Source organism: Podarcis bocagei, assembly GCF_964188305.1.
Source record: "Podarcis bocagei genome assembly, chromosome: 8".
NCBI classification, from domain to species: Eukaryota; Metazoa; Chordata; class Lepidosauria; order Squamata; family Lacertidae; genus Podarcis; species Podarcis bocagei.
Genome location: NC_138133.1, coordinates 65,512,475 through 65,540,474, shown reverse-complemented (window position 1 = coordinate 65,540,474; position 28,000 = coordinate 65,512,475). Strand labels below are relative to the sequence as shown.

At 42.5% G+C, this 28,000-nt stretch overlaps 1 protein-coding gene and 1 long non-coding RNA gene across 6 annotated transcripts in view; one reads left to right on the top strand and one right to left on the bottom strand.

Annotated features, from left to right (window-relative positions):
- Positions 1 to 3,606: 3,606 nt before the first annotated feature.
- On the top strand, positions 3,607 to 27,867 carry PIP4P2 (phosphatidylinositol-4,5-bisphosphate 4-phosphatase 2). Of its 3 annotated transcripts, none has more exons than XM_081205166.1 (8): positions 3,607 to 3,954; positions 17,018 to 17,163; positions 19,614 to 19,720; positions 21,393 to 21,516; positions 23,502 to 23,554; positions 25,390 to 25,480; positions 27,392 to 27,474; positions 27,582 to 27,867. In XM_081205166.1, the coding sequence occupies exons 1-8, from the start codon at positions 3,849 to 3,851 to the stop codon at positions 27,649 to 27,651; spliced, it is 780 nt and encodes a 259-aa protein (XP_081061292.1). In that variant the 5' UTR covers positions 3,607 to 3,848; the 3' UTR covers positions 27,652 to 27,867. The 3 variants fall into 3 exon arrangements, with proteins under 3 accessions (XP_081061292.1, XP_081061291.1, XP_081061293.1); XM_081205165.1 differs by having other exon boundaries at positions 3,609 to 3,954; positions 17,015 to 17,163; XM_081205167.1 differs by lacking the exon at positions 27,392 to 27,474 and having other exon boundaries at positions 3,629 to 3,954; positions 17,015 to 17,163.
- Positions 6,713 to 28,000, bottom strand: part of LOC308593107 — a 34,865-nt gene continuing 13,577 nt past the window's right edge. The window contains exons 2-6 of one of the 3 annotated variants that reach the window (XR_014010721.1): positions 23,942 to 24,038; positions 21,339 to 21,994; positions 15,320 to 15,418; positions 13,064 to 14,785; positions 6,713 to 7,388 (exon numbers count right to left, since the gene is read on the bottom strand). This is a non-coding gene — a long non-coding RNA (uncharacterized lncRNA). Of the gene's footprint in view, positions 7,389 to 11,756; positions 14,786 to 15,319; positions 15,419 to 21,338; positions 21,995 to 23,941; positions 24,039 to 28,000 lie in introns of those variants that run through there. The other 2 variants (XR_014010722.1, XR_014010723.1) reach the window with 2 other exon arrangements.

Here is a 28,000-nt window from a genome sequence, read left to right as displayed (position 1 = left end):
CAATGTCTGGGAGACTGTGCCTGATGCTCCTCTATAAGGGGAGAGTTCCATAGTTTTGGGGACCCATTAAGGAGGCTTGCATTTCGGAGGAAGATGGCACCACAAGACTTTCTGCAGGTTGCAACATCCTACAGGTAGCAATCATTATTCATTATGCACATAAAATATGCTTGGCTTTTCATTCTCAATTATCCATGAAAGAATCATTGGCTACAAACAATTACAGGCAGAACATTGCTATGAGGTTTTAAATAAGAGCCCAATGCCATAGCAATTATCTATTGCTATGGAAGAAATACGGGTGTGAAATTTACGGACCGATGCTGCATTCCATTCTTTAATTTACAAGAAGGCTAATAATCCTTTAAAATCCCACTGCTAGCAAAAATCCTAAATCTGCCAGTCATTTTAATCCTTTTCACAAGGAGCAAGAATTTCCATCATGAGATAACTGACCCTTCGCTGAAAATATGGCTGTCACCTTAATACTTATCTGTTAATTGCAACAAGGAAATCAACTTCTGCAGCTTCTCTCCACTGATAGCCAGATTCCTCTAAACCCCTCTCCACTTTCTGTTGCTTCAAGTCCTGACTACGAGAGCAGAACAAGGGGGAGTTGCAACAAAACATTGCAGTGTCAAGTGCTGCAGTTCAGGATTCCAGCAACTTCATTCCGTTCTGAAATTGAGAGCTCTCTGCTTCCCTCTCAATTTCACCCTCACCCTGCCCTCTACTTAAGTGCCTCATCCCTTTTAGCATTTCAAGCCAGCCTCTTTCCACCTGTGCCTTCAACAAGAGAGGCCCCTCTCTAATCTACTGCAGACTCCCTTGCCACAACTATAGTCTAGTCTTGCAGCAGTGTTTATGGAAGTTTATGGATGCATGCCAGTGGCTGCATTAAGGAAATGCTTCATTAGGGATGCGATGCAAAATTATCAGGATTTTCTTTACAATCATTGGGACCCTTCAGATATCCCTTTTTGTGTGGGCGGGGGGGGGCATTCACGATTATTTGTGCTTACAATGGTATCGAGACATATGTACATGATCCTGCTTTCAATACTGTTCATTACTGCAACAGTTTGGGGGCTCTGTTTCCCCCCCCAATCAGTGCACTTCCTTTAACTTCCTTGTGGAATCCTGCACATTTTTGGACCACAAATGTTCCGGTTCATTTTTTGTCCTGCTTTTGTTGCACCACTGATGGATTTATTAGTGCATCAATGACATGTTGCAGTATATCTCCCTGCCCCCCCCCCGAAACCCACCAGTCCAGAGGGGCCCTAAGACTATCTTAAATAATTTAAAAATAAACTCAGGTACTTTACTAGTACAACAACCACACAAACATATATATAATATACACCTTTTTGCAAAACAATTTCCCTCAATACAATATATTTTGTTACATTATTCTCACTAACATACACATTTGTATGTTCACTTTACCCTATTGTTTGCATTGTTGTACACATTAGGTAAAGGTAAAGGGACCCCTGACCATTAGGTCCAGTCGTGACCGACTCTGGGGTTGCGGCACTCATCTCGCTTTATTGGCCGCGGGAGCCGGCGTACAGCTTCCAGGCCATGTGGCCAGCATGACTAAGCTGCTTCTGGCGAACCAGAGCAGCGCATGGAAACGCTGTTTACCTTCCCGCCGGAGTGGTACCTATTTATCTACTTGCACCTTGACGTGCTTTCGAACTGCTAGGTTGGCAGGAGCAGGGACCGAGCAACGGGAGCTCACCCCGTCGCGGGGATTCGAACTGCCGACCTTCTGATCGGCAAGTCCTAGGCTCTGTGGTTTAACCCACAGTGCCACATTGCAAAATTCAGAGAAGAATGAATTTCGAAGGATGGCTCTGTGTGTGTGTGTGTGTGTGTGTGTGTATATATATATTCTAAATATATATGTACTTATATATAATATAAGCATATGTAAATTTTGCAAGCTGCACCACAGTTTGTCCTCTTTTTGGTGATGTATTTCTTCTTGGCAGTGCATGTGGCCACTCTAGACCAGTGTTTCCCAAACTTTTTTGGGCAACGGCACACCTGTTTACTGAAAAAAAATCTCGCGGCACACCACCATTAAAGCCCCGCCCCGTGACGTCAGCGCGCAGCGTCACGCCGGGAGGGACGCACGAAAGTGAAAGTTTTTCCCCTCCCCCCTCAGTCCCTCGCTCGGAATTCAGCTCGTTTGGGGCATCGCTCCGGCTGCTCCCTCTCCCGCCGCGCAGGAGCGATGCCTCTCTCTGGCTCTCCCTCCGCGCAGGCTGAGGGAGGGAGGGAGGTGCGCGTGTGACCCGTCTCTGCTGGGAGACCAAACCCAGCGAGGCAGAGTCGCGCGGAGGCGCCCAGGCAGCGCTGCCGGCTGCGAGGAGGAGCGCCAGGCAGCAGCAGGAGGCGCGGCCTCTCCTCGCCGCCGCCGCCCCGCCTCTCGCCGCCCGACTCGCCCGCCTCCCTCCAGGCATCTCGCGGCACACCAGCCGATGTCTCACGGCACACTCATGTGCCGCGGAACACCGGTTGGGAAACACTGCTCTAGACAAACCACAGGTTTGGATAAGATCCTTAAGAAATCATTCAGACCCACTGCCCTGCATTACAATATAGAACACAATTAGGGCCATCACCAAATTAAAAAGCAGCAAGAACAATTAAAGAAATATTTGTTGATTTAGCTTGAGAGCATCCTAAGCTTACTCAATTGTCCTAATATCCATAGATTTGTATGGGGCAAAAGCAACACTCTGAAAGCAAGAAACATGCTTCCTTTGCTTCTGATGCAGGTGTGGTAGCACACCATCCAAAGACAAGGGTGGGGAATTTGTCACCCATCATAGGTTACGGACTCCAACTCCCATCAGCCAGCATCAGGGATGGCGGGAGTTGTAGTATAGCAACTTCTGGAGAGTCATACCTGGTCCCGCATACCTGCTTTTGGAGGAGATATTCCCTCCATTGCATCTGATCACTACGAGGACTTTGGTGTTGAACTAAGAACAAGCGCCAGAGGATGCTTTTTCCCTTCTCCCAACCTCTTTCTGTTTTCATGCAATGTCTTTCAGAATGCAAGCCTGAGAGCAGGGCCTGTTTGACTAAACCCTAGTAAGCTGATTTGGGAGCTTTTGCCGGAGCTGAAGGGGAGGTGGGCTGAGAAGGCCCTAAATCGGGGTGGGGCGGGGCTGGCCAGGGTGGTGCCCCTCAGATACTGCGGACTCCCATCACCCCTCGGACCACAGGCAGCTGGGACTCATAGACACGGGGAATCCGAAACATCTGGTGGGCACCACCTTGGCCATGCCTGTTTTAAATTACATATACCGTATACATTATGGAAAGGGAAGAATGTCTCATTTAAGATGGTGCTTGCTCACTGCAGGGTTTTTTAAAATTTATAATATGCTGCATATGCTTTAAATTAATCTGTTGGCTGCCCGGCTGATGATCAGGGGCACCCTTTCAATGCAAAGTTTCAAAATCGAGGAATCTGAAACGCTGCATTCCCCCAAAGGCGCCGTATGCACTCCTACACGTATCAATGCAAGTCTCTCTCTCCTCCACCCGCAGCAACTTTTCCTGGGATTTGGCCGCAGCGAGCAAATCCTCGGAGCCCCTCCTCCAAGCGACCCATCGATTAACTTGCACCTCGGAAGGAGCCGGGGCTAAGCTTTCTCCCGCCCCCGAGAAGCCGGGCTTGTGTGTCTCTCTCTGTGTGTGTCCCCCCCCCCCCGCTCTGCCTCTCCCCTCCCCCGCCTTGTGACACGCACATTGTGCGAGTGTGTGGAGAGGGCTCTTCCCTCGCCAGCCTCTCTCTCTCTGCTGCTGTTGCTGCTGCAGTAGTCATGGCTGCGGACGGGGTGGACGAGCGATCGCCGCTGCTGTCAGCCCCCAGCTCGGGCAACGTGACACCGACGGCCCCGCCGTATTTCCCGGACAGCAGCCCAAGAGGTAAAAAACGGCGAGGGGGGGGGCAGCGTCGCCCCACCTTGCTGCCCGCACCCCAATCTCCAGCTTCCCTTTTCTACCCTCGAGAGGGAGTTTTTTATTATTATTTATTAATACGTATCATTATTTGCATGCACGTTTGCCCCCCCAAACTCCCTCTCGCCTCGGTGCCAACTTGGGTTACCGGGGCGGGGGGGGGAGAGGAAGAGATGGGCTTGTGCGGGTGCAGATCTGGTTCGCTTCTGGGGGGGGGGGGTTTCGGGACCCGCCTCTGGGGTTTCGTACCATTGAAGGGGTTTCCCCCCGTTTCTTTCCCTGCATATTCAAGGAAAGAGGGGGATTTTCTTGGGGTAGTGGAGGAATGAGTTTGCAATGTGTGTCTGCGTGTCTTTTCTCTGTGTGTCCCTCCCCTCCATCAGCCATGAGGATACATGGTTAATGGCAAGGAAAGAATCGATCACGCAGGCTTCCGCACTCTTCGCGAGTTGAGTGGGGGGCTTCCCCCCCTCTCTTTTGCTTTTAAGGTGTGCGGGGGTAGGAGCGGGGGGCAGGGCAGGCATCGGCGGCCCACATGGCTCTTGCGTCCTTGAGTGAAGGTTTTCCAAGAGCCTTTCATTCAGTCAGCCCGTATTGCTCCTCGCCTCTCCAGTTCTGCTGATTCAGGGGGCTCTTCCCTAAAGGACAAGGTCAGGCACACCAGAAACGACTTTTGAAGCTTGGGGGGGCTCAATCTTTGATATAACATGTAAATATTCTCTCTCCAGCCTGTTCCCCACCCTCCGCCTTTCTTGATTAAATAAAAACACACGCCCATCTCGGAGTTAGTAGGGAGAGGGCTGGCTTACAATGTGAGACGTGATAATGCATCTCAATACATTTTATTAAAGATTATGCAAGTATCAAAAAGGCTCCACAAAGCTGGGATGTGGGCTGTGTGTGGTTTCTGATAGAGATTTAGCAAGCTGAATCTGACACCTGTGCCCTTTGACCTGGAAGTGCTTGCTTCCCTTCTTTAGGTACACGGGGCTTGCCTGATTCTCATTTGCAATCTTCATATGCCCACGAAACTCATTTTGATCACCACTCTGCATGTTTCAGTGTGGAGATCAGCTGTTGAAAATAGGTTCTGATGTGCAAGGATTTCCCCTTCCTTCTCTCTTTATCTCACCCTTGCCCTTCCACTTTTTATGATGGTGTGTGTTGGTGATTGCGATGCGGTCGAATAGATGGTTTAAATCACAGCTGACATTTATTTGCATAACTTGATGGCTAGCTGTATCCTTAAGAATGGTGAACAGGGAGTAGGATTCGTTTAGGCCTCACCAGATGATATGTCAACAGGAAGGGTTAAGGACCTAGTAGATCCAGGCCTCTGGTTCTGCCTGTTATTTACTGCCATGTCAGGGATGGGGAATCTAAGGCCCTCCAGACATAGCTCCAGATCATAGCTCCCATCATCCCTGACCACTCTCCAGGCTGACCAGGGCAGATGGCAACTGGGTGGCCAAAGGGTCCTCAGCCCTAATAAGTGTCTCTCAAGCTCTGTAACAACAGCTAAAGTTCGGTTGTTTGGTAGGCTCTTGTTTGAATGGTGCTTTGTGATTATTATTATTTAGTTGTAAGGCAGACTTGGAGCAGAATGAGTATAATGTTTGAAAATACATGCGACTGCTTAATGAGATTAAGGGGTTAAACCAAAATACAGTTAAATTCAGGTACTGTAGCCAGCAGAGTGGATTGATTTGCAATCAAACTTCAGTCATAAATCATCAAGAAAAACTGCCACCTTTAAGTTGTTGATTTTAAATTAAGGCTCCCATCTGCACTATGCATTTAAATCATTTGGCTTTCCCCAAAGAATCCTGGGAACTGTTAAGGGTGCTGGAAGTTTTTTTGGAGATCCTTATTCTTCTCTCATTTTCCAGAGTTCCCTGGGAAGGGGGATTGTTAGCCCACTCTGGCCATTGTAGCTCTGTTAAGGGAACAGGGGTCTCCTAGCAATTTTCAGCACCCTTAACAAACTACAGTTCCCAGGATTTTAGAATGGAAGTCATGTGCTTTAAATGGGCATTGGATATGTTTTGATTATGTGTGGATCTGCCCTGAATGGGCTAATCGAACCAATTGCAACATTTTAATTTACTACAGAGACTGTATCCAAAACCTGCTTCTTAGGCCTCAAAACACTCTAGTAACTAGCGAGTAACCCTATTGAACACAGTGGGGCTTGTCTCTGAGGAAGTGCACATAGGTTTGTGCTGTATTACCCCATCTAGGATTATGGTTTTCCTATCTTGGTGGAGAAACAGCTGTAACATGTTGTGATACCCATCAGAATCCCAAATCCCTTTCTCTGCTCCCTCAGTAAAAAAAAAAGAAAAAACTGCAAACTAGTTGAGACTTGACCAGGACACATGTTACTCATGGATAATTCGGCTCCTAGAGGCAGGGAGGTGAGGGCAAGTGAGGAAAGGGAAGGCCCTTAATCAGAAGCTTGCAAAACTTCTCAGAATCCCTAGAAGAAGGTTGTAGAACCCTGGGTGCAAAATACAGATATAAGAGAATGTACTTCTTTTTTGTATTGCTCCTTCCTTTTCTTATTTAATTTCCACTCTGCCTCCCTGATCTCATTCACATCACATCAACACAAAGCAACCAACAATCCAAACCTTTTGCTCATTGCAGCTCATGTGGTTTTGCTCATGTGTTCCTATCTACTTAGAGGCAGACGAAGCCCCACATTTCTAACAGAAGCAAGGACTGGTCAGAGCATTTTATTGTCAGGAGATAAAATGGGAACATCCTTTGTTGTATGGATATAGAGAATATATTTATATCATTTGAAAATGGAGCACACAGAAGAGTTTGTGTAGGTAAAGAACATGGACATAAGGCAGATTATGTAGGTGAGCACTGTGGATGTTCTTTCTAGTGATACATTGGAAAGGGACATAGCTCAGTGGTAGAGCATCTAATGTGCATATTGAAGGTCTCTGTTTCAACCCCTGACATTTCCAGTTAGGGCCTGGAGAAGTGAACCCCTTGAGAGCCACTGCCAATCAGTGTGGACCAGTAGTTTCCAGTTATCTAAGTGCAGGTGCCGGGAAACACACGAATAAACTATAACCTGAAATGGCGGGAGAGAGCTGGAAAGTCCTCAAGGCTCAAAAGGAGATCCTCTCCAAAGCCCAAAGAGGATGCCAGTGAATCAAAAGTCCAGAAAAGAAGACTCCCATGGACTCCAAAATTACATGCGGGAGCTCTCGTTGTTACCCAGATTTACTGAATTCAGTGGGGCTAACTCCTGGGTAAGTGGAGTTAGGATTGCAGTCTACGTTGGCAGCCATCACCACAGCTTGTGATAGCAAAATTCCATATTTTTCACCATGAGCTATGTGAAAATGCAGTTCCTCCACTTCATTGGATGACCTCGGGTTCTAATAATATGAAAGGGGGAGAGAAGAAAACATCTATCTATTATGCTGCCTTATTAAACTAGCCAGTTTGTTTCAAACCAGGTTTGTGATAACCATGCAACACTAAGGTGGGATTCATTAAAAGGGAAACCAGACTTGGCTGAAGCCCACTTCCCAGCCACAAGGGCAGAGGAGAGGGAAGTCAGGCATAATTTTTAAATGTTTCTATAATATTCCCTCATAGGAGAGATTATTCAGACCCCTGATCATTTTGCTTGGCCTTTTTTTAATCAAGCCCATGATAAGGAAAATAGGACATGGCCTCTTGATATAGCATATGACCTCCTAGTGCCTCGTTTAAAATGCTTGACCTCAAATATATATTTTTCCATGAATATTTATTTTCACAGGAAAGCGCCTTTGTGTTTGATTGAAGGGCTGAGATTCAGTTAAGAGATGATGACTGCTGAACCATGTATTAGCGCCACAAGAGCAAGCCTGCATGAGCCTGGGCTCACCCAATTCCCTCTCCTCTGCCCTTGTGGCTGGGAAGTGGGCTTCAGCCAAGTCTGGTTTCCCTTTTAATGAATCCCACCTTAGCGTTGCATGGTAGTCACAAACCTGGTTTGAAACAAACTGGCTAGTTTAATAAGGCAGCATCACAAGCCGTAGTTTGATGTTGGCTTGTTATGAAACATGGCAGAGTTTGTTTTAAACCAGTATCCCTGGTTCAAGCATAACCCTAAACTGGGATTTTAGCAAAAGTGAAAGTAACTCTGCTGAAATCCACCTTGTGTCTGCATGGAAGGAGGGAGCATACAAGCTCGATGCTTTGCTCAGGCTTGGCAACATAATGTGGTGTATACAGTATTCACCAGCAGTACTGATAAGAGAAAACAGTATTCAGATTTCATGTAATTTAGGCTGCAGTCCTAACACCATTTACCTAGGAATAAGCCCCAATGAAGTAAACCTACTTCTGAGTAGACGTGGTTAGAACTGCATTTTTCCCCTAATGAGAGATGTAGAATATATAGTTTTTTAAAATAAATAAGGTTTAAGTCACCTAAAACATGCATTTAAAATGATGACCTTCAAAATATTTTTAGGAACCCCGGTGTCAAGTACAAAGAAAATCCTGTGGAACATAATAGCACACCAACTAAATGAGGGTGTAAACCTGCAGAATGTGATCTGGCAGCAACACAAAAGTGAACCCTCCCTATAGCGGTGCCAACTTCTGGAATGCTCTCCTTTCTGTGATTTGGGAGTGCACCTAAATTTCATTAAAAACTCATTTGTTTGTTCAGGCATTCTCTGACTAGTACATTGATTCTGCTACACTTTACCATTAATGATACACATAACACTGTTGTTTTTTTAAAAAAAGTGAGATGGTTTTAATGCAGTTTTGTTTCTAACTCTGTAAACTGCTTTGAGATTTAATTGTAATGGCAAGCTGTCTATATATAAAAACCTATCTAAGGAAATAACCCTCACAATCTTCAACAGATAGGAAAGATGAAAGCCACACTTAGTTCATTATTTGGCTGCATATTTGGCAAGCAAGTACTTGTGGTGTGATCAAGCCAAAGTGAAGTACTTGAAAAACTACATGTGCTGAAATCTGGGCAGCTTGAAAAGTGCTAAATGTTAGCTGGATAATGCCCTTAGTGATTTCAGACAACAAGACAAGAAAAAAAACCACATAAGCTTCCTTCTTACTAGAAAGCACATGAATACATTTTTAATACTTAGCATTTAAATAAAAATAGGACAGTAGCATTCAGTGTTAACAGAACATTCCTGAGCAAAGAAGTGTGTCTTGGTAAACACTGGACACTAACATATTTCTTGTGGGAAATTGCTGTCAAACATAACTATGCATGAGTGCTAGTTAGTACATGAAGGGGTTAAGACCAGAGAGGTCTGTTCCTAGACTCAGCTAGGTCACATCCCCTTACCTCTGTGAGGGAGGAAGTGAAGCTGCTTCTCTTCCTTTCTGTCACTCTCTTCCAGCCACCTCAGGACGGAGGTGTCTGAACCAGCTCCAGATTTCAGACCAAATGTCTGAAACTATATTCAGTATTTTGTATTCCTTGTTTCTTCATGGAATAACTCATGAACCAGACATTTGGATTTAGTAAGTAAAGCTTTTTAACTTACTCAACAGTGTGTGCACTCTGATCATTGCTAGATAGGTAAAGAGAGGGGGCAAGAATTGTAAGCAGACTAAAAGGGATATGCGAAAGGGTTTAACAACCTATATCCCATGCTATGCTGCTGGTTAACTCAGAGAGTGTTTCTAACACTGCTGAGGGATCTCTCACACTCTTAGAGTGTGCAAAGTCCCATGTGTTGAATCTAGGCATCCAGCTGATACTTTTGTTAATTACTCACATGTGGGTGAGATCTTTTTCCACCTCCACATTTCTGACATATAATTACAAAGCAGCTCTTTACTTTGGCATGAACATGAACACTAGATTCTACAGTCCTGTATCTCTTCATCTTCTAATAGTTGTCCTTTTAGGGAATGAGTTTTATGTACGTTTTTATGTTGTGAACCTATTTCAGATTTTCTTCACACAAAGCAGTATAACAGATATTTTAAATAATAAGTTATTGCCAACTTTAGAAATGGATTCCCAAATTAATGAACTTAAATGTGTGAATAAAGGATAAGAAATGATAAACAATGAAATTGGTCAGAGCATATGCACAAAACAAGGACCATGGTGCAGAGATAATAGTGAAATGTGATATAGTCATTGTGAGACAGTGATGACCATCCTCCAGGGATTCTCTTGTCTGTAAAAGCTTATACACAGCCATGCTGGTCTAGTGAATTTGTGGGTTACAGGGAAAAAGCCTCCCTCATTAATATCAGTGACAGGGGTGGAGTTTTGCTTTGCATGGATAATGAATGAACATGTGGTGCTGCCATTGATAATAAAGTGAGGAAGTCTGAGCACATGGTGTGGAGGTTCCTTCTGTGCAACGAGACGATAAATCTTTGGATCTGAGAAGTGATGAGGAACGTGTGACATCTCAGATGTTGGACACCCACAAGGATCTGTGCCTTGAATCAAAGTATTTGTGGTGCTGACAAGAACTATGTGGTTTTTACTGGACAGCCTACCAGTGTAATACTTTATCTGATGGTGCATATTTTGGCTTCCCATGTAAAATCATGCCAATTCAAGAAAATCCATTTTAAGACTACTGGACCTGACTTCTACCCAGATATCATGGATAAGTAACAAGTGTGCGTGTGTGCATGTGTGTGTGCTTTCTGACCATCAAGAAAGGGGAGTGTGATTCAGGAGATGGGGGAAAGACACAACCAGAGAGGGTGGTGCCCATAGCACAATCTCAAATTCCAAATGTGTTCACTTCACTGGCCTAAAAAGTGGCAATCCCACCTGGCCTTACTGCTTTTGGCACTCATACAAAGGCGCCACTTAAAATCAAGTGGGGGACTGCTTGCCCCCTGCCCATGTCCTGTGTTGTTCTGAGGGTCCCCCAACCCTCTGGAGTGGATTTCTGTGGTGCACAGGAGGACACAGAGGGACAGGAGAGGTAAGAAGTGTCCATTGCATGAGTGAAAATCTGCTCAGGGAAGTTAAGATCCAAGTCAGTAGCTGGTCCAAAGAGCTTTATAACTTGACAACATATTTGAACCCGTCCCCGCTACCTGCCCAGAGCTCCATCCATTACAACATCATATAGAATGGGGCTAGCTTCCGGTTTCCCTAGCTGAAGACTAGGTGTAGGATTCTAGGGGTGTTCATGTAATTCGTGCACGAGGTACTGAAGTTTGTCTTGATTTACGTACAATTTTAAAAGCAAGCCCAAGTGACTAGCTGAAAGACTTCTTGCTAAATAGGGCTCTGCAGCCTTGCTCAGTTAATACAAAGCAATTGTGCCACATGGTTAACTGTACACAAAAGAGACACTTCAAAACAAATTATACTGAAGACAGAATCTGTGGGATCAGTTGAGGAGTGTTCTCATTTTTCAAAAACGAAAAGCTTGCATATGCTTTCTTCGCCTGGATGTCAACACTTGTGTCAAGGCTGTGGTTTCTCTGTAGCCATTTCGAATTCTCCTGAGCAGTGAATGCATCTAGTGGCCTTGATTGCAGGAGCCTTGTCTCTGTGTGTCCTGATAATAAGATTGCTAATTATTTTAATGGAAGCCTGTCAGAGCTGGCATACAGATGCTAACCTGTTTCATTCCGGTATCTCCTTTTCAAAATGCCGCTGTTAGTGTAATGAGTTCTGCCTTGTCAGAAGTATGAGATTGTCCACATGCATTTTCTTTCAGCAGAGATCCTGCTGATAGTGATGTGTCTTACTGCAGCTGAGCATACCTGTGTACTTCATAAGTCAGTGGAGAATAGGTGGCGATAATGGAGAATTAGTGATATCTATGGCCACCAGATAGTAACAGGTAGACCATGCTATGTTTTATGCTAATTTAATATTTTAATTGTTGGCATTTACATCTGCCACATTTTACCCCTTTAATCAAAATGGGAATCTATAGTATCCCACTCATGTGATTCCACCTAATCAAGGACCACTTACTCTTGTTATTGCTGATGAAATTGACACTCTGGTGTGGTTCCTGCCTGGGTAGAATTTTGGAATACTATTCTTGAAAACACTGGGTTTTTCTGAACATAAATCAAAGAAGAATATAGGTGTTTTGTATCTTCCATCCTTGGCTTCATATTTGACCAAGAATGAAAATGTGCACCCATTATTTAATTGGATCTAAGATAAAAAGAAGAAGAGTTTTGGCTTTACTTCTTGCTTGACCTAATTATCTCCTACCTCCCATTTTAAAAGAGTGGCTGATTGACGTCGATAAGCAGCTATAAATCTCTCAATGTTAGTGCCAATGGTATGAATCAAACTTTATTACTTCAAGGACGCTGGAAAGGCTTGTAGCTTGTAAAACTAACAAGACTTACTGGAAATAACCAGAAAACAGGGAACAAAAGGAAGAGTTTTATGCACATTTCATCCCTGCCAGTATATTCTCTATTGAATAATACATCGACCCATCTTTATGTCTCAGGTTACTGGCAAATCTTGATTTATGTTCCAGGAAGTGTTTGAAACAGTGGCAGGATCCTTTACTAACCTAGCTTCTACTTCTGTTTACTTGTCTGGCCTAATAAACTCCTGAAGTGCTACTAACTTGGTGTTGGAGATCCTCTAAAATGCATGTTTTACAAGGTTCTTGTAAGCTTGTGCTGACCTTTTGCCCAGTTCACAATGCACCTTGCTTGACTAAGCTAAATGCCACTGTTGCCTCCACTACTGCTGAAGGAAACCAGGTTTCCTTGTATCGTAACATGTAAGACCTGGTTCACATGTTATACTTACCATGACCACATGGATGCACTGGCTCCTGGAGAGGAACTTGCACCTGTCTACTTTGGCCTCTCTGGGCTTTTTAGCTCTGCTCAGTGAGGCAGCTATGCCATGTCTGGCTTAGCATGTTGTCCGAACTGCGGATCATGGTGATGCTCTCTTCTTAATCATGATCTGCAGCCAAGGTCTGTCCTATGGTTATACAGTAGGTCATGGTTAAGTAGGAGAGATCTGAAGCATGATCACAGGCAGGTGGGAGAAGATGGCGGGACAAAGAGGGTGAGGCATTGTCTGTTTGCCTTCACTCACCTGTGTTTCCCAGTTTGATGGGCTTGCAACAGCCTCTCCCCTTGAGCCAGAAGCAAAAAGACTCCTTCCTCCCTGTCAGCCTGGATAGCTCAGTTGGTTAGAGTATGGTGCTGATAATGCCAAGGTTGGAAGTTCAACCCCTGTATGGGGCAGCTGCATATTCCTGCATGGCAGGGGGTTGAACTAGATGATCCACAGGGTCCCTTCCAGCTCCATGATTCCATGACTTGTGCAGAAATGTCTTTGAGAACAGCTGCCACTGTTGCTCCTTGGCTCAAGTTAGGAATTGCCTGGCGGAAACTTTTTGGACTATATTTGGATTCTTCAAGACATCAAGTGCTGGAGAAGTTTTGAACATATTTTGACGAATGTAGCTCTTCCCCCTATTTTACACAATCTGCAATATGCCATAAATTGCTCAGGTGGATTTCTTTAGGCTTTAATACTATCAGAGGTCAACATACTTTTCTGATAACTTTTATTGGCCCTATTCTGTAGAAAAGGGCACCTGGGAATCCAAGCCAAGGTGAAGAATACTTTCTTCAGCCTTCTCCAGTTGGCACATCTTTGGGTCTCTCTGTGCCAATTTTGGTGACTTGCAAAAATAGTTGTTGGTAAACACAGTCGCTGAGTATAGGCGGATACTTTTGATGTCTCACATAAGAGACACTTTTCTGTGCATGCAGAATTTAGATTTCTGAGAAATGTAGTGTCCTCTTGATGAAGGAGGGGCTGTAGCTTAGTGGTAGAATTTGGTCCCAGATTAAATCTCTGACCTATCCAGTTACATTTTTAAAAGCATTTTAGTAGAGATGGGAAAGATCTCTGCCTAAGTCCCTGGAGAGCTGCTTTGAATCAGAGCAGAGACAATACTTAGCCTGCTGTTCCAATGGCTTTGCTAATATAGTCGCTGTCCCTTATGAAAAATATCCATATGCAGGAAAGACTCAAGTGCTGAAACCAGAACAGAGCTTGAACATGAAGAAATGTATACAGTCAGCTGTGGTGCATGTTCCTGATGAAGTAAACTATAGTTCACAAAAGCTTATGCCATGTCAACATGTTAGTCTTTTAAGGTGCCACAAAACTTTGTTGTGCTTGAGACTATCTGTGACACGTTGGTAGGAGGGCACAGAGGTTAAGTTTCCCTACCTTTATCTGCTGGTACAATTAGCTCCAATCTGTACGGGGAGAACTAGAGTGCATCTTTCAAGTGATGTATGAAAATAACTTGAGTTTTCTGTTCTCGGGGTTGGATGCTACCAGTTAAGTTATAGTTCGATTCATGTGGATATCATGTCAGTTGCTGGAGAAGCAGTTATAACATCCCATGATACCTTCAGCAGAAGCTGCCAAAGACTCATCAAAGCTGTTCATTGTGAGAACATCTCCTTTCCGAAAGCCCTTGTGTTGTGCTTATTGATGCTGTTCCTCATTTTAGACCTTAATCTGTGGTAAATATGTAGTCCGTATAATTATTAAGCATTGGCAGTGTACCTGACACTATACAGAACTTTGAATTGACATAAAGGGCTTATAGTTGACCTGTGCATCTTCCTGAAGGGTTGGTCTCATAGCTCTGGGTGTATGACTGACCTTTCCGAGCAAGGTGCTGTATTATAATCAATTGCTCCGCTTTCTGTTCCTTGTGATTTACACCGTAGACAAATCTTCACAAATGCATTTGAAGCTGGCAAGCAAATTCTCCAGAAGGTAAAGGACCTGTTTTTGCAAAGGAGGTTAGAACAAAGGTTTTGTAGGAGAAGTGAAAAGTCAGTTACGTTTGGGGAAAACATTGCATAGGGCAGAGGGATGAGGGGCTTTAAACTGTTGCGTAAAGTAAGAAGGAAGGGCTGTTTGGGAATCAGTGAAGCTTGTAAGGAGGGTTAGCAAGGAAGGCTTGGAAGACTATTTTTGGTATAAGAAGAAGCAAATATATGTCTGGAAAGCAGGCACTGGAGTGAATGAGAGGCACAGTTGGCAGAGCCCGGGGGAGAAAGGAGACGTCAAGGGTCTTGGACAGAACCGCACACAAAGCCTACTAACAGGAACATTTTGTACTGTGGGCAGTTCACTCCCCGCCCAATCTCATTTCACTTTTAAGTTGTATACCGCCTTTCTCTATTACTATTAACAAGCCGGTTTACAACGACAAAATATGCAACGAAGATCACACACCTTACAATAATCTGATCCAATACAAAAAGGTCATAATAAAAACATAACCTTAACATAAACTCCGCTGGGAGGACTCACCAAACAGGCTTTGCTCTTGTGTCCATGATTATCTGCGGGGTCTGGATGGACTTTGCAGGTCAGGTTGGAGCTCCAGGAACACACAATTCACTTGTAGCCCTACAGAAAGGAAAAACTCTGGTGTATTGAAACCCTTGCATGCCCTCTGATTTTCCCCATGCTCAGTTGTAAACTTATATTTTACTCATTGTTCTTCTATTTTTTAAAAATTTATTTGTTGATATCGTGATACATATGTGAAATATTTACATAGTATTGTTCTATGTATTTGGTGGGGTGGTGGTGGTGATGGCAAGCATTATAAAATCTAGGCTTCTTTTTCTAATTTCCTATCAGTCTACAATGCTATGTTGCATTACAGGGTTTTTTTTTATTATTAACCATTTTTGATATTAAGAACGGAATTAATGTTTGCCTCCTGTACCCTAGCCCTTCAGTAGTCCAACTGCCTCCCTGCTTGTAACTGTTTACAGTATTGCAGAAATGCTTGCAGTGTTACTGGAGCTGTTCTGTCACATCATATTGCTTTCCGGCTTAGTGAAGGGATGTCCTTGCAGCTCCTGTATTCTCATGCCCTAGTTTTGTAACCACATGTGGTATGCAACTTGGTGGAGAAAAAGAAGCTGCTTCAGCCATTCAAGTAAATGGAGGGGAAAGGGTGGTTTAAGGTACTGTAATAATATACCTTTGTGATACAAGGAGTTGGAAATGCAGTGAGAAATGCTCAGGAGTTTATTCCTGATAGCATATTCAAATGATCAGAAAAAGGACATAGTTCACTCTTCTTGGGACAGTATGAGTTCAGAATGGAAGATCCTACACTAGCTTTTTTTGTTACCTGTGATTATTTTTGTGGAAGAAAAGCCATATTTATTTTACCAAAAAAATATTTGTTTTGTTCTCAATTGGGGTACAAGCCAGGAGGAGAAAAAACACATGTTTGCATTTCCGAACTGCCATTTAATTTGAGAGCTGGGAGGAAGAGTTGAAATTTAAATAGGAGATGAATTAATCATCTGTGAGATGTTACTCATTCTGCCTTAAGAGTAATTTGGCTTAGTCTGCTCGCTTTCGCATTGCACTTCCTTTTGCCGAGATTGATAGGGAACTGAGAGGACTACTTTAGTCCCTGTTGTACTTTATCTCAAGTGAAACAATGTCTTGATTTCAGCAGTTGTCTGTTCCTTGATTAAAAGGTGTTGTTTGGCATAATGGACAAGTGGGTTATCTGCAAGGTTGGTGTTATCTATTAGTTTAATGTTGCCTGTGCAACTGCATGTTGGACACACAGGACAGACCAAAGGAAGCACGTACTTAACACAGCACAGTTAAACTATGGAACTCACTAGCACAATAAGTAGTCGTGGCCACCAACACGAATGCCTTTAAAAGGGGTTTACACAAATTTGCAGAAAATAAGGTTATCAGTGGCTGATAGCATGTATCTTGCTTGTAAAGAAGTGGTGAAAGTGTTATTGCACTCCTATCCTGCTTACAGACTTCCCACAGACATTTAGCTGGACATTGAGTGTAGGAAGAAGATGCTGAACTTGCTGGGCTTATAGTCTGATCCAGCAGAGCTCTTCTTACATTCTTATGATGCTTTGCCTTTCATTTTATTGCTAGGATTATTCTCCAACCCTTTCACGTGTTTGCTTATTCTGATGCATTTTACTTTTCATCCTTTCCTTGCAGCAGAACTCCCGCCACCGTATACCGCCATTGCCAGCCCAGATGCCAGTGGCATTCCTGTAATAAATTGCCGTGTGTGCCAGTCATTAATCAATTTGGAAGGGAAGCTTCACCAGCATGTTGTCAAATGCACAGATTGCAATGAAGCTACGGTAAATGACTTTGCGGGCTTCTCGCTCTCGTGACATGTTTTATTATGCCCTTTCACAATAGAAGAGACTCACATCGGCATGACTGCTCAGCAGCTGAGAATTAGCATGCAGTATGAGGATCATTTGGATGCAAGGAAAGCCACTTTGAGTAGAAAACAGTAACCAGATTATGATGTGTCTAATTCATAGATGCTACATTTATGGAGATAGTAGTTCCCATGGCCTATAATTAAGTCCTGAATGAGTAGCTTCTCTATCTGCAGTCCAGTCCAGGTGTGGTCAGTTTCTGTATTCTGCAGTGCTTTATGCAGATCATATAGTTTGCCAAACTACCATTTTGAGAGCGTAAAATCCTGACTGCCTACTATTATCACTAAAATGTAAGAGAAAGAAAAAAGAGCATCTTCCACTCGCTCGTATTAACAATAAAAAATAATTCATCAATCCTGGCTTAAACATGCACATTAATATAAGCAGTCCATATGTCCAAATAAATAGCCAAACAAGAATGACAACTGCTGTATTTTTACCCTATAGGACGCACCGGCCCATAGGACGCACCTAGATTTGGGGGGGGGGGGGAATAAAGGGGAAAAAATTTATCCCCCCCCCAGGCGCAGGGCTGGGGAAGCCGAGCTTCCCCTGACCCCAGCCCTCAGAACGGGACCCAGAGCCATGCCAAAGCTGCCTGCAGCTTTGGCATCGCTCTGGGAGCTTGCGGGGCTGGGGGAGGGGGATGCCCGAGCTTCCCCCTCCCCCAGGCCCCAGAACGGGACCCAGAGCGATGCCCAAGCTGCGTGCAGCTTCGGCATCGCTCTGGCAGCTTGCGCGCTGCGCCTCTCCCGCTGTCCCCCGAGTTTGCGGGGCTGGCGATGGGGAGGAGCAGGCTTTCCCCCCCCCCCCGCCAGCCTTCTAACCAGCTTGTGGGGCTGGCGGTGGGGCTCTCCTGAAGCCTGGAGAGTGAGAGGGGTCGGTGCGCACCGACCCCTCTCGCTCTCCAGGCTTCACGAAAGCCTGCATCTGCCCCATAGGACGCACACACATTTCCCCTTCATCTTTGGAGGGGAAAAAGTGTGTCCTATAGGGCGAAAAATACGGTAGAATATGCACTTTCAGATACAGAAAGGGAAGTGAGAACTTTGGACCGCTGGGTAATAGATGGTGGACCTCTCTTCTACTGTGTGTGTGTGATGGTGGGAATTAAAATTAACTTGCTTACATTTCTATCTTTAAAAACAAAAAACCTGGATATAATGGAAATATAAAAACATTAAAATAAGTGCACCCAGTCCATAAACTTTCTGTACTAACACATAACTGGCTAATGCTGGTCCAGCCCTTTGACACAGCAATATTCGATGCACTTGTTCTGTTGGGGCAAGGATTTAGACTTGTGCAACAAAACTCCCTCTCCCCCTCATCCTGTGCACAGGCTCCCCAAATCTGCTTCAGAGGGTTGGGGGAAACCCCAGAGCAGATTTAGTGGGAGGCGTGTATGCAGGGAAGTTCTGTTCAACAAGCATAAATCCTTCCTGTAATGGAGATATTTAGCACAGCTTTGAATGCAATCCATAATGCTTATGTGTAATTTATGCTCATGTGGCTGGGAAGTGCAACAAAAATCTTTATTACTGTTTCTGAAGTTTGCTATAGATTTTTATTGGTTATTTTATTGCTTTTGTTTTGTCCAGCACTTCCTTTAACCTGTAGTTAAAGTAGTATTGGTATGTAGGGATATATATGCGTGTGTAACAACTGTTTTCATGTGATTTGCACCTAATAGTACCATAAACAGCTTGTGGAGTCCAAACATCATCCTGTGCTCTGTCCATCCCCAGTGGCATGCTGCCTGTGGTTTATTTTTTAAACATAGAAGTACATTTTTTTTAATTTCATGCAGTCTGTTTTTCTTTTCTTAGCAGAATACTGTAATGTCCTGCATGCTAGCTATTGCCCTAACACTTCCCTCCCACTGTTGCAGTTTTTCTATTGACTTTTTAAACTGGATTGTTCATATCCCATACCCTCTTCCACCTTGACTAATATTCATCACATTTCTGTTTTTTCCTCTCCCTAACACTGAAAAGGCTCAATAAGTGGTGGAATCCTCCCTTTGGCCCCCTCTATTTCAGCCTTGTAAAATCTATCATTTCTGCACATTTAGTTTCTGCTTAGTCTCAAGATTGCACTCAACACTAAAGAGTGAATGAAGAACAAAAAGAAAGTAAAAGCAATGTAAAAAGTGCTCTAACAAATAGGTGCTGGCACAGACCTGCCTTAAATTATTTGAAATATCACCATGCTAGAATCAGTTGCTGTGCCTTGAATATCTATGTAGTCTTCCACCTTGAGTTTTAACTTTTCTGTTGGTCTGTTTAATCACTGTAGAATATTTTTCTTTTGACAGTCAGTACATTATATATGTAATTGCTTTTTCTTGTTTTGTGTAGCCAATCAAAAACCCTCCTTCAGGGAAAAAGTATGTTAGATGTCCGTGTAATTGTCTGCTTATCTGTAAGGATACGTCACGGAGGATAGGATGTCCAAGACCCAACTGGTAAGGGCAAACCAAATTATAATTTGCTTTTTCTCTTTGGTTTTTCACACACACAAAATGGTCTGACTATTGTGATATAAATAGTATAAAGAATAAAAAAAGAATATTGCCTCTGGCTATTTCTCTGTTTAATGTTTCACATAAATTTGTGGCTGCTAACCTCTGCAGAACTAAATCAACCTTTACCAAGGACGAAGAAGAAAAATAACTTCTGCTTCTACTGTGCTAGAGATCATGGGAAAGACAGAAAGATGGATGCCTCTTGCACAAGATAAAAGGCAAAAACATCGTATTTTATTTTAGGAATGGAACAAGTAAAGAAGTGGCTGCAAAGGAACCATTGGGTGCATTTAAACCGCACACCCAATGGTTTCTTAGCTGGTGGGGCTTGCATTTGGCACATTTTTTTATTTTGTACCAATTGCATGCCCCGCTGGGATTGTCTCACTGAGGAAACTTATGAAATTAGGGTCTGCAATTGGCACCAGTTGCACTGATTGTCACTGGCTGCAGCTGCTGCTGGGATTCACTGCACTCCAGAGTGCCTGGCCAGGAGCCCCTTCCCCCAGTGTAGCCAGTCCCTGCCACCCTGGAGGTGGCTGTCAGTGCTGATCAGCTGATTGGCCCTGACTGCTGCACCTGCTGAGATGGTTTGCAGGGGTGTTTTTTGCAGACCAGCTAGGTACTTCTGTGGGAAACTGCTAGATACACAGCTATTACAGTATCGTTACTTCCTAAAGTCAGATTGATTTAATACTAATTTTATTCTTTATAACACAGAAGTAATAAGACCTCTCTTTGTAATAGGCAGTAATGGTGCAAGTCTATGAATGTATGTTCAGAAATAATTTTCAATATATTCAGTAGAGTTTTGGTCCCAAGTGTTTAGTATTGCAGTAAATCAAAACGAAGAAGTATAGGAAAGAGGAGGGTAGTTCAGTATATCCAGGAGAAACACAGTAAGCCAATGTATTAGTGCACACTGCTGTTTTATGAAATGCCTAGTCCTATATTGTGTTGGTATAGGAGCAGCAGAATGTAGGATGTATGCTAGGAGCCCCAGTTCAGAACTGTGTAACACCTTACTCCCTACTTCCAGCAGTAGGAGCCTCTGTCTCTTTCTGTGCCAAGGACTGCACTAGTCATTGATGCTGAGACACTGATGACATTTGGGGAAACAGTGGGGCTCTGTACTGCCCCAAAGTACCCATTTGCCTCTACAAATAATGCATCCAAGCACTTGAGAAAGGGTTCAGCCAAGGAGTAGAATGGTGGCTTATCTGTGTAATGGTATGGAGCTTAGACAGTGCATACATTGCTGCTTTAGTTTTGTGGTCATTTCAAGTTACAAAGTGGCAGGGTTGCTTGAGAAAGACTGGCTTGAAGGCAATGCATTCAACTTAGATATCAGTGCCTAGTGAGCAAGGTGATATATTTGAGGACTAATGCATAAAGTGCGCATCTCTACAGCAAAGTTTGTATTGTAACCTTTTCAGTTTTGCCTTATCTGTTTTGCATCTTAAAATGTTGCTTGGGGTTTGATGCTAGAACAGGCCCATTTTAGGTGGGCCAAATCGGAACAAGCTTTCATTGTTGAAGATATATGGCTAGGGAATACCCTTTTTTCTGTGCTGTATACAATGACATGATGGGTTTACTTTTCTCCATACAGTAGGCGAATCATTAATCTTGGTCCAGTCATGTTGATTCCAGAGGAGCAGCCAGCACAGCCTGCAATTCCTGTTCAGCCAGAAGGCACTAGAGTGGTGTGTGGGCACTGTGGAAATACATTCCTGGTAAGTAGAGTCCAAATACCTTATACGAGAGGCATCACTATTTGCCCTCAAAGAACCAACTCATTTTTGTCAAGCATTGGCTTCGTAACTCCCGTAGGATATTCAGCCTATGTTTTAGTTTTCTCTTCTGCCAGTTGCCAGAGCTGGTCTCAATGTCTGGGTTGGCTGTTATTCTTAGGGTTGGTTCCCTAATAAAATGTCAGCTTTTCATCTCAGAATATGGTTTTTTTTCCTGTCTAGATGGAGATGTTCAACATTGGCATGTTCAGTTAAAATAATTAGGCTGCAGATAATGTAAAAGTCCTCTCCATAAGCTACTGGCAGTCAGTGTAGACTATAATGGGCTATTAGATGGACAAATAGTTTGACATGGTTTAAGATCTCTTCTGATGCTAATACATTAAACAATTTCCTTAATCATGCCATGTTTCGTTTCTGGTAACTTTCTTCAGTTGCCCTTTCCTCTTGAGACCATTCTCTGTGGAAAACATTGCAGACAAAAGGGGGTGATCTTGATCAATGCTTGAAGTTGGAGGAAAAAGGAAGTGGGATGGTTTTGATTTCTATTAGACCAAATTTAAATTTAGCCTGTTTTCCATTAACCATCTTTAACTGCACAAGCTGTCTGCTAACAAGTTTGAATTAGTGCATTCACACTTCGATATCTTACTAATTATTTCCATCATTACCATGAAAATAACAGAGTTGCTATAAAGGAAGTTAACACCATAAATGTATATGGCACAATATTAGGCATCACAAGACATAATATTAGGTGTGATGTACCATCAAATTTTTTTTAGATATTTGTATTATGGAATTACCTGCACTTAAATGCCGCAGAGGCAGGGCAAGAACTGTAGTCTGCATGACGCTGTCCCTTACCCAACCACTGTTTTATATTAATTGTCTGCATATGACATTAAGTGTAGGTATGCTGGGCATCGTTTGCCCAAAACAGCCTGGCACGCCTTATTCGGCCCATGAACTGAAGGTTGCCCATCACTGGTTTAATGTGAATAAGCTGTATGCGGCTCAAAAGTTCCTGTGGTACTCCTCTCTTGCTCCAGCTGCTAACACACCACAGGCAAAACATGTTAAGACTCTGGCTGCCATGTTGTCTGAGCCCAGATTTGTGAAGCTGAAAGTTGGAAGATTCAGGACAGACAGAAGGAGGTGCTTCTTATACACTGCATAGTTAAGCTATGGCATTTGCTGTACCAAGGTGTAAGTAAGGATGGCCAACAATGTGAAATGCTTTAAATCGGGATTAGACAAATTCATGGAGCAAAAGACTATTGTTGTATACTACCTCCAGGATCTGGGGAAATGTGCTTCTGTATACCAGTTGCCAGAAATCAGATGGCGATATTGCTGTTGCACTCAGGTATAGCTTGTGGTCTTCCCATTGGTTGGCCACAGTGAGAACAGGATGCTGGACTAAATGGGCCTTTGGTATGATTCAGCAGAGTTCTTATATCATTATATTGGTGCTAATAGCAGGTTCAGTAGGTGGTTTTTTTTTTCACTGGGACTGCAGTTTTGAGTGAAAAGGTCCTGATCTTAGACAGAGGCCACATGGTTTTTTAAATAAACATACGAATTGGAGGATGAAGAACTGCTAAGGAGTACCAACAATATAATCCTAGGAGGTGCATGTGTCTAGTTTCGTAGGAAGAGTAATAGCTGCATTAGTGACATGAGAGTGCTATTGCCATTTATAAACAGAGCGTATAGTACGTCAGACATCCTAGTAAGCAGCAAGTCATGGGAAACCGTTTTGTAAGGAAATCCCAAACCACAGAGTGTGGGGATACTGCTTGCAAAAGGGCATCCCAGTGACAGAAGGAAATGAGAAATAAAAACTAAGTGAAGCATGAGAAGTAAAATCTTGTGCTGTGATTCCCAGTGACATTTAACACGAAGCAAAATAAACAGTTTTCATACTGGCATTTTTTCAGCACTTCCTTCCTTATTTATTACAGTGGATGGAACTGAGATTCAACACTTTGGCAAAGTGCCCACATTGCAAAAAAATGTAAGTTTCAACAAGTGCTTCTACTAATGTTGTTATTTTGGGGGATATATGTATTTGAAATATAATCCCTCAGTCACTGAACAAAACATGTTTAAATGCTGATAATGAATGTCAATGTACCCTTCTCTTGTCATTTTTAATTTTCCTTAGTCAAAAACCATTGAAAATTATTACTGAATTGGAAATGCTTGGATACAGAGAGAAACAGTTGCTGAAAGAAATATTAATTTCCTATTTAGCATGAAATGGTATTTTTAAAATCACAGTTTTGGAGCAAGTATATGAAGAGCAAATAAGTTTTTCTTTGTTGATATGAAAAATATGCATGCTACTTTCTTTAGTGCAGCAATTTTACTGCAGAAACAATAATAAAAAGCAATTTATTACCTGTTTTGATTATTGTTGTGATGGTCATTTTGATAATGCTTACAGATTAACCTGATAGACGTTCTTACTGGAGCACTTCTTGACGATGAATAATAGGCTTAGAACAAAAAACAAAACAAAACAGTATCAGTAAGAGAACAGCCTTCCTGGAACAGTAGCAATGACATCTAATACTGCTACTAAAATGAGTGAATAGTTTGCACTGTATCATTCTTGCAATTGAAAAGCTCTGAAAGAAATTTTGCTTAATTTTCATGATGCTACAGAGACTAAATTGTCATGTGCACATTTTAAAATGAAGCTATATTACAACTTTCTAACTATAATTCAGAACAGGAATTGCACCCAGATTCCTACGGTACTTTAGTGATGTGGTAGGCTTGTGGTGGTGTGAAACCTCTTGCCATACTGACAGAAGAGTGGTGAAACACAGGGTAGGGAAGTAGTGGCCAGACAGCATCTGTGAGCCCAGTCCAGGTTGAAAGGGTACATGGCTGAGCACGAGTGGGTGTGCGCACGAGGGTAAGAGAGGGGAGAGGGTGGGGAGCTGATGGGGTTTTTGGACTGAAGGGTGACATGAAATGATAACATGGGAAGAGGACTAAGGCACAGAAAGACTTGGAAACTCCTTGGTTCAGGTATATCTTGTGCGAGGTGAACGCTCTACCTCCTTCCACATTTTGAAGCCATTTAAGTGAGGGAGGAACAAAAAATGAGGGAGGGAAATGAAGAGTCTCAAGATAGTTCTTGATAACTGGGCTTGCTGCAGAACTTTCTGTACTTGGTATAGATACGTAATTTTAACCACGCTGGAGGTGCAAAATAGTTCAAACAACATGACATGTATAAAGTTTTGTACATGACAATAAGCTGTGTGCAGAAAACAAAAGTGACCTATGAAGTTCATCTAAATAAAACTACAGAGTTTTCAAATCACAGTAGTTTTATTCATCTTAGTTAAATAAGGACCAATGGAAAGCCCCGGGCACCAAGGTACAAGCCACATTAAGTAGTATCCAGGGGACTTCATCATTTAGTTTGAATACTTTGAAATTACTTATTGTAGTAAAGCTGCATAAACCAGGCAATTAAAAAGCATTCCAGGAACATTAAAAAATAATAATAAGTCACACGCTAGGCATATGAGCCCATTCTGGCCTTTTAGTGGAGTGTTTGAGCATTTGAACAATCACATGACAGCTTACAGATTTTTTTTTTGTAAGCAATGTTGCTGCTGCTATGAATTTAATTGGGACATCTGTAGCCTTCCTTGCTCCAGAATGTGGTGTAACTTTGAAATCCAGATTGAGATTAGACTCTAACAAGCTTAAACTCATAACTTCCATCAGGGGAGATGTAGAACGTATACCCTTTAATGAATCCTTTATAAAAAGTCAACTGTTTTTGGTTTTTTTTAATTCTCGCTGCGGCATACTGTTTGTTTGCAGTTCTTCTGTTGGATGTGCACTTCCACGAAGACGGTGTTGTGCATATATTACAATTGGAATGATATTTATCTTCATTGGAGTTGGATTAACTGTGAGTAATCTAAATTAAATCAGTAATGGTATCCTGCAGTTGAACAGAGCTAGTGGTATTGTTGTAGTGGTGCAGAAAATTGGGACTCTTTGCTTGTGTGTCCTAAAGGAATTCATAAGCTAGTGTGTATCAAAATGTATTTTATAAGCCTCATTCCTACATTTCATATTATCATGCATGGCATCATAATGCTGCAAAATAATCTCAGATTAAAAATGGAAAACTTTTCTGTGTCATTGGGAAAGGCCCCTAGTGTGACCCAAACTACACACTGCAACAGCTGACCCATGTTTTTCCCCAGTGGTATTCCCCAGTCAAATTTAAATTGGATCCGGTGTTGTGGTTTAAAGCAGGGATGGGTAGCTTTACTGCATGTCAGCTGAGCAGCTCAACAAAGCCCACTACCCCTCTGTGTCATTTCTGCAGATTGAGGTACTCACCCCGATTTAAAGTGTCAAAGGGTATTGAAGGGTATTGAAGCACAATTGGGGGAAAGATAGCAGGGGCAAGGATTTTGTCTTGTACATTCCACACACAGCTCAAGGAACATGTGGTGATGGTGGATCTATGCTCAAATACCTGGCTTTATCACCATTGTATGTAGTTTGGGGCTATCTCTATCCTCAGTCTGTCCAGATGGGTATCCCTTTCCTTGCCCACGTTGCCAGGAGGGAGATACTGAATAGCTTTCAACATATGTTGTCATTGGAGATTAAAATAACCTTTCTTTGGTTTAGATAACTTCTGCTGTGATTTGTACACACAGATGCTCATGCCCTTGGTGATGTCAATCTAAACAAAGAAAGTGCAGCCAGTGTGTTGAATGCAGAAAAAATGTGGTTCCTGGCTTCCTTAAATTCTATTCTGATCACGAAAAGGATCAATAGCTATAGAGTTACAGTTATGTCCATTTTCATCTTATTTGTGCCTTGTTGCATGAATTCTTCCATGATACTTGGAACTGTAGTAGGAACTTGCTGCACTGATGTAGGCTGGAGTTTTATACACACTTAACATAGGAGCATGTCCGCCTGAACTTAGAAAACAAGCATATGCAAGATTGGACTGCAGATGTGCATGGAAGTACTTCTTTACACCTGGGAAGCTGTGACCTAACTGTGAAAGGGCAACGTCCCCCGAAAGGTTTTATGGTAACTTTATAGTGCACTGTTCCCAAATGAACAAAGTTACATAAGAAAACATATATTGACCCAAGAGGTGATTCCCCACATTGTCTACTATGCATGCAAATATGCTCCCTCAGCCTGAAGTGAGATGAGCGCCAAATCCCATAGTTGCCTTTGACTGGACTCAACAGTCCAGGGGTCCTTTACCTTTTACCTATATATTTTATGAATGGCATTTAACCCATTGAAGATAGCAGCGGGGGGGGGGGGTAATTGCTATATTGCAAAGCTCTGTTAAAGGCAAGGCTTTGAGGCAAAAACTGTAGCAGGAATAGCAGAGTTCCTCAAAAAAGGGAGCTGGAATATTAGATTCTTACCCCCCAAAAAGTTTTTCCTTTTTAAGAAGAGCAAGTATATTCCAAAACAATAAATGTAAGTTGTAAAATATAGCTTTAAAATGGTAACTTTTAATGTCCAATTTATTATTTTATTTCACAATTAAAATACAAAATTTGTGGTGATCAGGGTTGCATTTATTGTTACACTAAATATGATAGCAAGTATGCCTCCAGCAAACTTGTAGAATTGTTTATGGTGTAATTATTATGGACATCTCAGTAAGTTTGACTAATCCTATACCATATACAGTACTTCCATTGTTTAGAATGTAATTGGTGTTCTGTGTCTTTTGGAAAACAGCATGTTCTTTTGGGTAAAAACTAAAAAAAATTCCTGATAACTTACTGAGTATGAAATGCAAAATAACTTCTCTCTATGGCAATAGATTTCTGATGTGCTAATAGGAAAAGGCTGTGTCCCAAACAAGTTAACTCAGAACAGATTGCAATTGCTTCAGAAACCTATAAGGTTGTGTTATTTTTTCCTTTAAGTATTAATTTTATACCAATTGTTAATGCTTCACCTTAAAGATTTAAATGATACTTATTAATTGGTGTTCTTTTTATTTTTAACAGGTTGGTACGCAAGATTTTGCCAGAAACTTTCATGCCACTTATGTTTCTTGGGCTATTGCTTACCTCTTAGGCTTGGTCTGCCTAATTCGAGCCTGCTACTGGGGAGCCATAAAAGTCAGTTATCCAGAACACAGTTTTGCATAGACTCCTTATGCTTTCTTATAGAAAATGGATATTTCTAGAGGGTCTGATAATATGAACTGAGTAACTTAAATATTTTTCCTTTTAATATTTCCATTCTGTTACAGATAGTTATAAGGCTGGGGATCCTTTAAGAACAAATGTTCATTGCTGTCAGAGCTGCTTGAAGATCCTAGCTCACAGAGGATCACGCTAGCCAGCGATCATTAAGTAAAAGTCTTTATTGAATTACAGTTTCCATTCTCACGCTGCTGCGCGCAAACTCTACGTCTAGTAGC